Consider the following 15,141-nt stretch of genomic DNA (forward strand, 5'->3'; position numbering starts at 1 on the left):
CGTTTAATACTGATTACCATTAATAAACATCAGATATGGGATATTGTCAATCTTCTAGACATCTCCACCCAAATAATGAGTTTACTGTACTTACACTCCACTTGATGGACTGAATCTGATTGTAAACAATGTTACAGCCAAAGACTGTTCCTCTATTATCACCTCTTACCACTATACCATAGCAATGGACATCATTTTCCTTATAATGCCTTGACCTTTATCATATGAGGATTTGATTTATAAAATTTGGACAAGCCCCAGTACTGGGGCTGAGGCTAAACAGAACCAAAGTGCAACTGGAGGAAACCTTATTAGTTGCACTGTGAAGTAAAAATGAAATGAGGTTGGATTACCCATAAAAAAGAACATGGGGACAGAGGTAAAGTAGGAAGCTAAAAAGAGGGTGCAGCTAAGGGTCAAAAGGGAACCAGTGATTTTCTTTGTCCATTTTAGGAAAAATAGTGCTTTAAATACTAGTAAATTAAGTCACTCCTCTATACTGTAATGTAAATTATAATTCAGATGATATTTCTCACTTGTTAATGACAAATGTAAAGAAAAGAGAATAAAATAAACAAAAACTCACTTGATTAGGCACGTATAGCAAAGATTCATTTACAATTAGGAGAAGGAAATCTGGATTTAAAGCAGCAAGATAAGTAGCTCCGAATGAAAGACTCCGATAACTTTTAAAGTGATTCTCTATAGCTTCATTCAGCAATTCTGAAATTGATATCAACAATTTAGTACCGTGACACAAGGGAACAAAAATCTGAAATATTGTTTTATACAACTAATCACTTAACTATAGAATTAAATGTGCATCATTGTTATACTGGTTATAAAAATACATTTTAGTCTTTAATATGGTTTATATTTCTGTTCATTTGTAAAACATTGTCACTCCTTACTTACCTAGAATTTTATCGGAAGGCTGATTCTTCATACGACCCAATACAGCTGATAAGTAAAGAATATCTGGTGAGGCACCTAAACTTCTCTGAACCTGAAACAAATTTAATTAAATGTATAGTGATATGTGTTTAATAGATGTTTCAATATCCAGTGCATCAGTACTGAAATTATTTTACAATTCGTATAAAAATCAAATCTTAATATGTTTATGAAGAAATTAAAAGAAAACAGAACTTCAATTTTCATTCTGAATAAGGAAACAAAATGCTAAACATATAGAGATTATAACAGGACTCAATTCATGTTTGAGCCAAGGAGCACTAAAACAGTCCACAACTTTCTCTTTTGTAATTATATACCATTTTCCAAGTGAACACCTGGGTGCTATGAGGAGTGACGTCACTGGCGTGGGTTGGGTTAGTGGTAATAGTGTTGATCGGCACCTCGCTGTGGCGGGGATTTTGAAGAGGAGATATCTAAATAGTGCGAGACCTCTGGTTGTGAATTATCACGCTCCAGTATATTATACTGACACCTTATATAGGTGAGCGAGCTGAGTTCAACCTGGCATTCCTATGCTTTTTTTCTCTGGTAATATATAGCAGTTACATTCCTTAGAAATAGTGCTTTAGGAGTATTTCACTGGGCGGCACAGGTCTCTCGCCCAGAAATAGATTTTTCCTTCGTCAAAATCCCTTTATTAGTCACATCTTTTCAAAATCACAACCATTTTTCATGAGTGGCCTTTTACTCATTTGTAAAGATCATACATAACAAATGAGCAAAAATATTTGAAAATAGTAAATCATTGTTTTACTTTAATGATAATATTTTACAAAGATAATAACAATGGCTATCCATTTTATTTTGTTTTTCTTGCCAGAATATAATAGTAAATCTAGACATATTTTTTATATCGTTCACATAAGTATCGGATACTGTGTGGTTTATCATGCACTGTTGATTTTTCCATTAGCTAGTTAATTACATGGATATGGTCAGTTGTTGGATACCCACTTCTACAGCCTGTCTGCTCTCTTGGTTAATGAAAGTCTAGCTGTCTTTATTTGGCATAATATGAGCTTTGTTAATATTTTATATATTACTCAGAGTAAACTTATTGGGTAGTAATTTTTCAGGTCTTTGTGTCTCTCTTTTTATCAATTAGCATAATGATAAAGTTTTTTCTAAGCTGTAGGTGTAGAGGCTTCTTGTAGACATTTATGTAAAGTTCAGTGAGTTTTACAATGAAATCTCCTCCCTCCATTATTATGTCAGTTGTTAGGCCATATTTTCATTCCTTTTAATTGTTTCTTTACTTCTACTGTAATTTTTTGTACTGTCTCAGGTGTATCATTATTTCTATTGAAAAAGTTATTTCTTATATCATTATTGTATAGCATTTTATAGAAATCCTCTGCAATTTTTATGAATCCATCGCTTTTGTTTATAATATTTCCATTTTCATCCCTTAAAATAAGCATCTGTTGGCACCCTGTTCCAAGTCTTCTTTTCAGTAATTTGATGCTTCTTCCTTTCTGTAGTGTTGCCTTAATTTTTCTCTGATTGTCTTGGGTTTTTAGTTTGTTTATTGTGTTGGATAGTTCTGCAAATTCTATTTCATCTATCTTGGATTTCACCCTCTTTACCAATCTTTTCTTTACTAGGTTTTTGGTTTTTCCAGACAGTTTTCCTTGATCTTGTTTAAGAACTTTTCCATCTATTTCTTATGCTGATTCCAATACAAATTTTGTCAAATTGCTGTTCATTTCTTATTTATTCTATTTCATTTCATCATGTACCTGAGAGTACCTACCTTGTATTGCAAAGGTGAACTCATCAGATTTTTCTATTATTAAAGGAGTGTTTATTTTATTTCTTAAAATTAATGTTTCCCATACTTCTCTTAGATCTTAATAAAATTGGCTTCTCACCATTCTAGGGCTGTTTGACTTTGACTTGTTTATCATGGAATATTGCCTCCATTATCACTAGGTCTAGGTTACTCTGTGAAGTGGCCAAGATGGAAAAATTCTCCTTGAACATTGGGTGGTCCCCACTTAGAGAATGGTCTCTGATAGCTGAATGGGGTGGTTTTGTTATATAATTACCCCTTCTAGGTGAACGACCAAACTGCTCAGACAATCTTGCACGGTAATGTCTTTCACTTTTTCTAATATATGATGCATTAGAGCGATCACACATATTTATATATGACACCCGAACTAAGATCATCTGAGACCCGGTCTTTAAATTTGAAAAATTTGCTCATAGCATTTAAGGGGGAAAACTGAATCTTCAATGATACCTGAGGATAAAATTCACGCACAATTCTACTGCAATGATTTCTTATCTTAGAACTGTGGGACCCCGACTTTGCTCTTCTTATGTCGGCTTCATTAGTTGAACGATGGAATGCAACGTTGTTAGCGTTGAAGACACCACTCAGGTGAAAACCTAACCCGCAAGTGAGAAAGGTGTCCCCCAAGAGGCCCAGGAACATGCTTCAGACTTTGTACTCCCTCAGCCAGCTGCCATGGCAGAACAAGGGAGTGCGGCATCATCAGCACTGAAGAAAACCACTCAGGAGAAAACTTAACCTGCATACAGGAAAGGTATCCCCTGAGAGGTGCAGGAACATGCAGCAGACTTTGCACTCCCTACACCGGCTGCCATCGCAGAACGAGGGAGTGCATCATCGTCAGCGTAGAGGAGCAATACCGAAGTCGAGCTCTGTGTCGGCCACAGGAGACCTTCTCAATGTCAAACTCACAAGGTGCGAGCAACATCTACTTCATACGGTGAAAGAGCATCCACACAGAGAACAACTCCCTTGCATGGGAGGACCGAGCCGTTACACCAGGGGAAGAGGGAGAGTCCTCCAGCCTAAGGGTTGTCTGGCATCAAAGGGGAAGAGACCATAAGAAAAGGTTTCTTCACCCTCGAAGAAAGCCCCGCACTACACCATCTCCAAAACAGCAACACTCACACCTATAAAAAATAAACAAAAACTAAAAGAACAAATTAGTCAAACGCCAGTCAAAAAAGTTTGGGCGATAGAGAGACGAACGTCCACTCTCCACAGACCCAGATGTAAAAAGTGACTATAGAATATATGTGTGTGTGAGCAGGGTAGCCGGTACTAACCCCCTACACCCGTTAACTAGCGGTGGAGTAGTTGCACCTCGCTAAATGTCTTATGGCTAGTCTTCCAGCTTCGCCAAAAGTATATTCCCTAATAAAGACCGAAAGGGTTTATATTTAGTGTCGGAAAGAATCAAGACTCAATGGATGCACTATTAAGAACGGCACTGGTTATTGGGTGATATAAGAAGAAGAATAACAGTAAACAAAAGGCATAGAAACATGCTTCCGACTTTGCTCTTCTTACGTCAGCTTCATTAGTCGAACGATGGAGTGTAACGTTGTTAGCGCTCTAAAGAAACCACTCAGGGGAAAACCTAATCCAAAATGGGAAAGATATCCCCCGAGAGGCACAGGAACATGCTTCAGACTTTGTACTCCGTCTACCACCTGCCATGGCAGAACGAGGGAGTGCAGCATCATCAGCACTGGAGAAAACCACTCAGGGGAAAACCTACCCGTGTATGGGAAAAGTGTCCTCTGAGAGGCACAGGAACATGCTGCAGACTTTGCACTTACTACACTGGCTGCCATCGTAGAACGAAGGAGTGCATCATCGTCAGCATAGAGGAGCAAGACAGAAGTCGAGCACTGGGTCGGCCGCAGGAGACCTTCCCACCGTCGAACTGACAAGGTGTGAGGAACATCTACTTCATACGGTGAAAGAGCATCCACACAGAGTACGAATCCCCTGCATTGGAGGACCGAGCTGCTACACCAAGGGAAGAGGGAGAGTCCTCCAGCCTAAGGGTTGTCTGGCATCAAAGGGGAAGAGACCATAAGAAAAGGTTTCTTCACCCTCAAGGAAAACCCGCACTAAACCGTCTCCAAAACAGCAACCCTCACACCTATGAAAAATAAACAAAAACTAGAAGAATAAAATAGTTAAACGCCTTTCAAAAAAGATTGGGCAATAGAGAGAGACAAACGTCCACTCTCCACCGAGCCAGATGTAAATAGTGACGATAGAATACAAGTGTGTGCGTGTCAGCAGGGTAGCTAGTATTAACCCGCTAACCCCCCCTCATGGCTAGTCTTCCAGCTTTGCCAAAAGTATATTCCCTCATAAAGAGTGAAAGGGTTTGTATTTAGTGTTGGAACGTATGCATGCATTGCTAGGAACAGCACTGGTTATTTGGTGATATAAGAAAAAGAATAACAGCAAACCAAATGCAGATATAACTACAACTTACCCAAAAGGCTTATGGCAGAAACAACTAACAAGAATTTCAAGAGTGTTGCTATCTATCATAGTACTGTATACAAATGCATCACCAAAGATCCTCATCAAAATACACTCCTTGCCCTTTTTTTAATAACTGTATAACAAATATAAAATAAAAAATTACCTCTTTTAAGAATTCTAACTGTTGCTCAGCCATATATACTTGTCCCTCCAGCAACTGACATGAAATTATGCCTGAAAATGAAATTAAAATCTGTGCTTATAATTAACTCTCACATAAAAAGGTAACATTACATTTCCATCACTGTAACCATTAATTGTCTACTCACAAAACCATACATTTGTAAATGTACAGTATGTTTAAATGGAAAAAAACTTCATTCTAATTGTCAACTTTTAATTTACAAACTTCCAAGTAATTAACATATGTTTTCTTACTACTACATTCCACATCTTTTACAAAGTACTAAATTTAGGAACAGTGATAGATGAGAAAGTTCTATAGTATTTAGTATATCATTACATGCAGCTGTTTTCTAATTACATGTTGCCCATTATTGCAACTAGTTTTACTTTGCTCTCATATTCATGAACCATTCTTTTAAAAGCTGACAAAATTTGCTATTAATATGCGAAGAGGATGGTTGATAAAATCAAATCTTATAAATCTAAAATCAAATAAAAAATAGACAAACTTTACTGCCATGTAAGAAAGATAATCCAAATTATTCTACTTATAGTTATATGTTCAGAAATTGGGTTTTATAATCATAAAATTCATTAAAGTGCTAGAAAAACCTGGTATTCAATCAGAATGAAATACTGTATAAAAAAAAACTGGCAGAGGCTCACCTGTTAGAGCAGCAACTGATGATTCATCCAACTTGGTAGCATTTTTATAGTACTTAGTGGCTTCTTTATTGCGGCCTTGCAATAGACACTGGTATCCAACTTCAGTCAAATACTCTGCACTTGAAGTGTCAATTTTGGCTGCCTTACTTGCCATCATGAAAGTCTCTTCAAGTATTAGTCGATTCCTTCCACACTATCAAAATAAAAATGTTATTTTGATAATAAAATAAATTTTTGAATATACTTACCCGGTGATTATAATAGCTGCAACTCTGTTGCTCGACAGAAAAACTCTACGTAAAAATTCGCCAGCGATCGCTACACAGGTAGGGGGTGTACTCAACAGCGCCATCTGTCGTTCAGATACCCATTACTCATTGTAAACAAAGAACTCAATTTTCTCCTCGGTCCACTGTGTCTCTATTGGGGAGGAAGGGAGGGTCCTTTAATTTATAATCACCGGGTAAGTATATTCAAAAATTTATTTTATTATCAAAATAACATTTTTCAATATTTAACTTAGCCGGTGATTATAATAGCTGATTCACACCCAGGGGGTGGGTAGAGACCAGCAAAATATGTTTACATCATATGAGCTAAGAATTTTTATTTCATTTTAGAAGTTATCAAAATAACTAAACAAAATAAATAGGTACCTGGTAAGGAAGTCGACTTGAACAATTACTCTGCCTTTTTAAGTACGTCTTCCTTACGGAGCCTCGCGATCCTCTTAGGATGCTGAGCGACCCCTAGGATCTGAAGTATCAAGGGTTGCAACCCATACAACAGGACCTCATCAAAACCTCTAATCTAGGCGCTTCTCAAGAAATGACTTTGACCACCCACCAAATCAACTAGGATGCGAAAGTCTTCTTAGCCTTCCGGACAACCCAAAAACAACAATAAAAAAATTTCAAGAGAAAGATTAAAAAGGTTATGGAATTAGGGAATTGTAGTGGTTGAGCCCTCACCCACTACTGCACTCGTTGCTACGAATGGTCCCAGAGTGTAGCAGTTCTCGTAAAGAGACTGGACATTTTTAAGATAAAAAGACGCGAACACTGACTTGCTTTTCCAATAGGTTGCGTCGATTATACTTCGCAGAGATCTATTTTGTTTAAAGGCCACGGAAGTTGCGACAGCTCTAACTTCGTGTGTCCTTACCTTCAGCAAAGCTTGGTCTTCCTCATTCAGATGGGAATGAGCTTCTCGTATTAACAGTCTGATAAACTAGGATAAAAGCATTCTTTGACATAGGCAAAGATGGTTTCTTAACTGAACACCATAAAGCTTCAGACGGGCCTCGTAAAGGTTTAGTTCGTTTTAAATAGAACTTAAGAGCTCTTACAGGGCATAAGACTCTTTCTAGTTCATTTCCAACCATACGATAAGCTTGGAATATCGAACGATTTTGGCCAAGGTCGAGAAGGCAGCTCGTTTTTGGCTAGAAAACCAAGTTGTAGAGAACATGTAGCCGTTTCAGATGAGAATCCGATGTTCTTGCTGAAGGCATGAATCTCACTGACTCTTTTAGCTGTGGCTAAGCATACCAGGAAAAGAGTCTTTAAGGTGAGATCTTTCAGGGAGGCTGATTGTAGCGGCTCGAACCTGTCTGACATAAGGAATCTTAGTACCACGTCTAAATTCCAACCAGGTGTAACCAAACGACGCTCCTTCGTGGTCTCAAAAGACTTAAGGAGGTCCTGTAGATCTTTATTGTTGGAAAGATCTAAGCCTCTGTGACGGAAGACTGATGCCAACATGCTTCTGTAACCCTTGATAGTGGGAGCTGAAAGAGATTGTTCTTTCCTCAGATATAAGAGGAAGTCAGCTATTTGAGTTACAGAGGTACTGGTCGAGGATACGGATACTGACTTGCACCAGTTTCGGAAGATTTCCCACTTCGATTGGTAGACTCTAAGGGTGGATGTTCTCCTTGCTCTAGCAATCGCTCTGGCTGCCTCCTTCGAAAAGCCTCTAGCTCTCGAGAGTCTTTCGATAGTCTGAAGGCAGTCAGACGAAGAGCGTGGAGGCCTTGGTGTACCTTCTTTACGTGTGGCTAACGTAGAAGGTCCACCCTTAGGGGAAGTGTTCTGGGAACGTCTACTAGCCATCGAAGTACCTCGGTGAACCATTCTCTCGCGGGCCAGAGGGGAGCAACTAGCGTCAACCTTGTCCTATCGTGAGAGGCGAACTTCTGCAGTACCTTGTTGACAATCTTGAACGGAGGGAATGCATATAGATCTAGATGTGACCAATCTAGGAGAAAGGCATCTATATGAACTGCTGCTGGGTCCGGGATTGGAGAGCAAAATATTGGGAGCCTCTTGGTCATCGAGGTTGCGAAGAGATCTATGGTTGGCTGGCCCCAGGTGGCCCAAAGTCTCTTGCATACATCTCTGTGGAGGGTCCATTCTGTTGGAATTATTTGTCCCTTCCGACTGAGACAATCTGCCATGACATTCAAGTTGCCTTGGATGAACCTCGTTACTAGTGATATGTTAGACCTTTTGACCAGGTGAGGAGGTCCCTTGCGATCTCGTACAACGTCAGAGAGTAGGTCCCTCCTTGCTTGGAGATGTACGCCAAAGCCGTGGTGTTGTCCGAGTTCACCTCCACCACTTTGCCTTGAAGGAGAGACCTGAAGCTTTTCCAGGCCAGACGTACTGCCAGTAGCTCCTTGCAGTTGAAATGCATTGTCCTTTGACTCGAGTTCCATATCCCCGAGCATTCCCGACCGTCTAATGTCGCACCCCAGCCTACGTCCGATGCGTCCGAGAAGAGAACGTGGTTGGGAGTCTGAACAGCCAGGGGAAGACCCTCACTTAGGTTGATATTGTCCTTTCACCAAGTCAGACAAGACTTTATCTTTTCGGAAACCGGGATCGAGACCGCTTCTAGCTTCTTGTCCTTTTTCCAGTGAAAAGCTAGATGGTATTGAAGAGGACGGAGGTGTAGTCTTCCTAGTGACACAAATTGATCCACGGATGACAGTGTCCCTACCAGACTCATCCACAGCCTGACTGAGCAGCGTTCCTTCTTCAGCATCTTTTGGATGGATAGCAGGGCTGGGGGCTGATCGTCTTGTTGTTCAGCAACGTCCTCATCAGAGGGTTCCTCATCCGAAACTGATGAGGAAACGGCAACGGAGTGGGCAACGTCTGGCTCGCTGAATCCGGTCGCACTGGTGGATGCGTGACGGAGCCGGACGCAAAATCATTGAACTGCTGCACAGTCTGTGAACTGTCAACAACCATGAGTGCGCGAGGAAGCACAGCGTCAACCCGAGACTGTCTAGACCGTCTGGGTTGTGCAGTCAACACCCTACCGGGTTGCTGAGGTTGACGCACTGCGTCAAAACAAGTCACCTCTGCTGGTTGTTGAACGTCCTGAACGTCAAAAACCACCTCCGAGCGTCGCTTAATGTCAACGTGCGGCTGGCAACCCACACTGGGTCGCATCGGTGGAGTAACCACCTCAACTGGCAGACGCGAGTAGGTTACCTCAGCGTCAACAGGGCACACAACCGACCGGTTGGAAGGTTGTTGGCCAGAAGGTTCTTCTCCGCATTTAAGTCCTCTATCAAGGACGCAAGCTTGGACTGCATGTCTTGCAGCAAAGCCCATTTAGGGTCTACGGGAGCAGGCGTGGCAACAGACGGGGTTAGCGACTGAAACGGAACCGTTTACCATCCCTGAAAGCCTTGTTATGCGTGACATAATAGTACAGCAAAACTTCAAAGGCTCGACAACAGCTGTGAAGTTGACCTGTAAACAAATTGGAGCGTCTCCTGGCTAGGCGCCAGGGAGAGTCAACCAGAATTGAGAAGTCTATCTGGGCAGAGGCATGAACTCCCAAGCCGAGAACTTCTCTCGTGTCATATCAGACTCTCGCTCTATAAACCAGTTTAAAAGAAGGGAAAGCAAAGGCTGTATCCCCCAAACTCCTCCTGGTGAAAAACCAGTCGCCTAACCAACGTAACGCTCTCTAGGAGAGTGAGAGAGCACTAGCTTAAAAACAACGGCTTCGAAGTAGCTAGGCCTAGTGTAAGCTCTGACGTTTAGGCGAACGAGGAGCAGCAGTTACAAAAAGATCCGGACGAAGATCCTTAAAAAAATCATCATGATTTAATTAAAGTCCATAGGAGGCTAAGCAGCTTTAGGCTCCTCTCCATCTGACAGAGTCCTCAAGGGAACATCAGTAGGAGGGAGAACAGCAACTTCCTCATCTACAGGAACCTTGTCCGATAAAAGCTGAGTCTCTTACTGGTGCATTAGTAGCGCACCAGAACGCAACGTCATGTAACTGCTTGACAGTCTGTGAACTGTCAACAACTGAACTGTCAACCACAACAGGTGCGTGAGGACGCACAGCGTTCACTCGAGACTGCTTTGACTGCCTAGACTGAGCAGTCAAAACAACTCTAGAATGCGGAGGTTGACGCACAGCGTCAAAACAAGTCAACTCCGATTGTTAGTGAACGTCTTGAACGTCAACAGGAGCATCAGCCAGTGGCCTAACGTCCAAATGCGGCTGAAAGACCACACGAGACCGCATCGAGTGTGGTTCTAAACAACCTGACTGACGTGACTAAGCTACGCCAACGTCAACAGTAAGCACAAAGGAACGTTAGGTTGGCTGAAAGCCAGGATATCGATGAGATAAACGGCTAGACTCAACGGACTAATCGGCAGAATAGTCTTCCATAAGGGAGGCAAGCATATACTGCATGTTTTGCCATACAACCCCTTAAGGATCAACGGAAATGGTTGTGGTAATAGACGAGGGTAACGTCTGTGACCGCAACACTTTGCCTACAAAAAAAAGACTCTCGGAGTCTGTGTTACGCTTTTGTTAGGCGGCGAGCAGTTATCCGATGACTGCATAGGGTCAGAGCTGTCCTAATGGCTGTAACCAGGACGCTGGACCTGTCCTGAAAGGACTGACTTTCGCTTAAGGGCTCCGAAACCTTGTGACAGATTTCTTATGCGAAAAGCCTACGGATGGCGAGGAGAAACAACGTCTCTCTCGTCTTATGGTAGGGGAGATCTTGGTAAGATACACCCGATACCATAGAGGGAAAACGTCTGTTCGTTGGTCAAGGCCTCTCGAACCCATAAGTCGTTCGACATTACTTCTCCCCTGGGCTTGGGAGCTTGTAAGAGGTCCCGGACTAGGTGAACGACAGGCACGAACAGACGAACCCTCGGACGCAACACTGTAACACTTTGCGCCTCGGACGCAACACTGTAACACTTTGCGCATATCACTTATCACTTCGATTTTCTGTTTTTGCACTTATTTCTACCTGAAACACGCAATTCTACCCTTCATTAAAAGGTAGTAATTGCGAAATTAGTCGTATAATGCAAGCTCATAATACCAGCAAAAAACAGAAAACATATTTTAAGATAAAAAGAAAAATCAGTGGCTGGGAAAGAGACTAAACACTAATTCATATAACTACGTTTTCAATCTCTCACCGCACATACCCTGGGGACGAGAATAAAAACCTAAAAACGTTTTATCCTTCCTCCCCGTACAGCGACTAGGGACGTGAGTAACACGAGAACAACGTTACCCGCTTGAACGGAACGTTTTCTCTCCTCTCTCTCCCTCCGTCTCTATCTCTCTCTCTCTTTCTCTCTTGATTTCGCACCTAAGAGAAGAGCCCAATTATATATCGTCAAAAAAACATGTTATTTGACTAAAGGAAAAAACTGAAAGGTTTTTCAAATAAAAAGTTCCTTTAAATTAGAATTTAAAACATTTAAGCTAAGAAAGAATGAACAAAACGTCAGAATCGATTTACTCTTACTGCAAAGTGAAACCGTGATACACTCTCTCTCTATCGTAACGATAGAGCGCATGTTGAATGTCCTGAACGTCAACAACTGCGTAGCATAAAAAACTAAACGTTAGTTCATCTTTGAAAACAGTAAGAAGACTATCAAAGAAATTCTTTCATAAAAAATTACATTTAAAAAGTTTTAAATCCTTAGCTCTTTAAAAGCTAAAGACGATATAAAGGGCTCAACGTTGATTAACTTCGGTTTCCAAGTTAGGACCGCCTACTCTCAGGAAAGTTCTATATAAACAAAGCATTAAAATTTATTTTTATATGTTTATAAAAAATGGAAAGTTAATCGAAGAGGCCTAATAAAGGCGGAGAGTTATAAAATATATATAGGAAAATCTATAACGTGATAAGATAATTACTAAAAGCCTAAACACACTTCCGTCTAAGGGAAGGGTCGGCCATTTAAAAGTGAAAGAAAGTCCATACTCTCTTTGTCACCATAATTAAATCTATCCAAAACGAGTTCAAGTTTTAAGATGAAGATAAAACACCTGCATAGCGAAAGCTCAAAACTAGAATAGTGTACTTCACCAAATAGTTGTGAAAACAAATCCAGTTAGCAACAGCGAATTAGTAGGTCTTGCTGGTAGCCCGACAGAGAGAAAATTGAGTTCTTTGTTTACAATGAGTAATGGGTATCTGAACGACAGATGGCGCTGTTGAGTACACCCCCTACCTGTGTAGCGATCGCTGGCGAATTTTTACGTAGAGTTTTTCTGTCGAGCAACAGAGTTGCAGCTATTATAATCACCGGCTAAGTTAAATATTGAAAAATAACTATTAATCAATGCAATATTCTTCCCTGCTGAAATTATGACAAACTTAATTGTGAGAATTTTCATGACAAGATTTCACAGTAAGATATATAGACAACCAAAAACAGCCAAATAAAACTGCTTCACTAACCAAACGTGAGAAAAGCTGAGCCATATGAATAAATAACGAAGCATTATTAGGTTCACTTTTATCCATTTCGCTATACAAGCTACGCAGGCCATGGGCTGCGTCCTCACAATTTCCTTGTCGGCAAAGAGTATACAGATTGCGGTATTTCATTGCTTCAATATTATGAGGCTCCACTTGAAGTACTCTGTCAATATTCAAATTTTTTTCAAATTTAACTTCAGTTGTATGATTGCTATTCAATTCTACTCTAACATATCCTGGGTGACCATGTCCAACTCATAATTCCTAACACATCGTGAAAATAGGTCACCGGAGAGAAGTTTACCTCCCAGGTCCGCATTGCAGTATTTCCTGACATTGAAACAGATATTTTCAAGGGAAAATGTAACAAGCATAGTATGCACATCTCAAATCCATTTTACAGTAGAGTAGAATGTTCTTGTACCTAAATAATCTAAAAATTAAAAATTCTTGTGTACATTGAACCTACTATATATTGTACAATAATAAACTTCTTTACGGCACTCATCTTTAAATGCTAAATATATGTAAACGTAATAGAAAACATAAACTACGCCTGACAACTTTGTTTTGATCCTTCTCAAAGGTGTAAAATACAGGTTTGCGAATGTATTTTATCCCAACCAAAACACTGTTGGCTTCGTTACTTTGTCAAGTCAAACAATGAATTCATAAATGGTTGTTATAGTATATGCTTGATGCTTAACCTGTGAATGTCAAAAATAAAATAATAAGCTAAAATATTTCAATAACTCAAAACATGAATTATATAAAAAAAATCCCAGCAATAAGTCTAGAACAGCTTTTTGCTTGTTCTAGCTAGGTCTACTGCCTCTGTAAGTAAGGCATTTTCAAGTGTTCTCTTGTACTGTAAGTATGCATTGGAGTTACATTTTCTAAACTAGACAATGTTTCTTGATTTTAGCCATGGCCCCCCAAAAGGCAAAGCTAGTGATTTCAAGTGTCCTGTTATAACGATGCATGATAAAATGGACATGATTAAGAGATAAGTAAAAGGGGAAAGAGTGATAAACATGGAGCAGCCTTAGGCTGGCCTCGAGACTGAGCCCAGCAGCGACAGCATTACTTCCAAAGTCAACCTGTACTACACAGGCTTTAGGCATAAGCAGCGCAAGGAAGATGAGAATGCTATGGAAATTATCAGGGACAATGTCACAGCCACACAGGTAAGAATTGAAATTAACTTGATAACTTATTATCAAACAACAAGGACCAGATCCCTCGTTATGAGGAACAATTCGGCCCCTCACATGCAAGACTTTCTGAAGATGTCTAATGTTGTGTATTCATACCAGTGGCTAATACGTGGATTACCTGTCCGTTATATTGGAATGACGATGATGAGACTTGTCCTGCCACATATAGTAGCGGGCTATTAAGATGTACCAACTCTTAGCGCACAACTAAAGCATCAAAAGACATCACAGGGAATACCCCAATCATCGTAAACGCCCCAAATAGCAGAAGACTAAGGATCCCGGAGACCTTGCTCATCCAGCAGCAGGAAAACCCGAACCTCAACATTACCCAAAAAATGTTCCTCCTCCCATCCTGCCGTAGGAACACCACCCAACCCCTCGCCAACATCGACGAGCACGAGGTCGATTAGCAACAAAACATCCTGCCTGTGACTGAGACTCTCCCGGCGAGCAACTCAGCCAATCACGAAGCAACTCAGGACTCACTGGATCTGCAGGCTTAGTGGCAGAACAACTTGTCTGACACTGAGCCCCACTCAGGGAGCCTCTCAGCCAATCAGCGTGTAGCACTGGGAGCCCAGCCCAGCATTACTCAAAACCCCAGCCTAACTATGATAACCACGAGTGTAGCAGCAGCCTGACTGTGACAGATCCCCTCCTGGCAAGCTACTCAGCCAATGGGAGACCTGCTTCATCCCAGCCTCTGTACCACTTACGCTCACAAGGACCAATCAACAACGTGCCCAAATTGACTACCACCCTGGCCCATATAAATAAGAGCCTGTCCTGCTTACACCATTCCACTTTCAGCCTGAATATGAGAGGAGACACCCAGCACTCTTTCAAAATGCACTGCAGCTGACTCTTTATACAATGCATTTGGTAAGTTTACTTCTAGTAAATTTTTAGTAAAATCTCAGAATTTTCCTATGTTTTTAGCTCCTCTACCTACTGATGACCAATATTACACAGCTAATGATGGCATGCAGTACTGCCAAAAAGAAGAAAAATTAAAACAACCGAAAAGCTCCACTACA

The 15,141-nt window shown here is 40.8% G+C and overlaps 1 protein-coding gene across 1 annotated transcript in view; it reads right to left on the reverse strand.

The window, feature by feature from the left end:
* The window catches only part of LOC137634814 (tetratricopeptide repeat protein 21B-like), a 100,968-nt gene that overhangs the window by 55,910 nt on the left and 29,917 nt on the right, over positions 1-15,141 (reverse strand). The window contains exons 6-10 of the mRNA XM_068367364.1: positions 12,864-13,047; positions 6,098-6,290; positions 5,409-5,479; positions 916-1,006; positions 587-723 (exon numbers count right to left, since the gene is read on the reverse strand). Of these exons, the coding sequence (XP_068223465.1) occupies positions 587-723; positions 916-1,006; positions 5,409-5,479; positions 6,098-6,290; positions 12,864-13,047 (676 nt within the window). The remainder of the gene's footprint in view (positions 1-586; positions 724-915; positions 1,007-5,408; positions 5,480-6,097; positions 6,291-12,863; positions 13,048-15,141) is intronic.

Source organism: Palaemon carinicauda, chromosome 45 (genome assembly GCF_036898095.1).
Source record: "Palaemon carinicauda isolate YSFRI2023 chromosome 45, ASM3689809v2, whole genome shotgun sequence".
Classification (NCBI taxonomy): domain Eukaryota; kingdom Metazoa; phylum Arthropoda; class Malacostraca; order Decapoda; family Palaemonidae; genus Palaemon; species Palaemon carinicauda.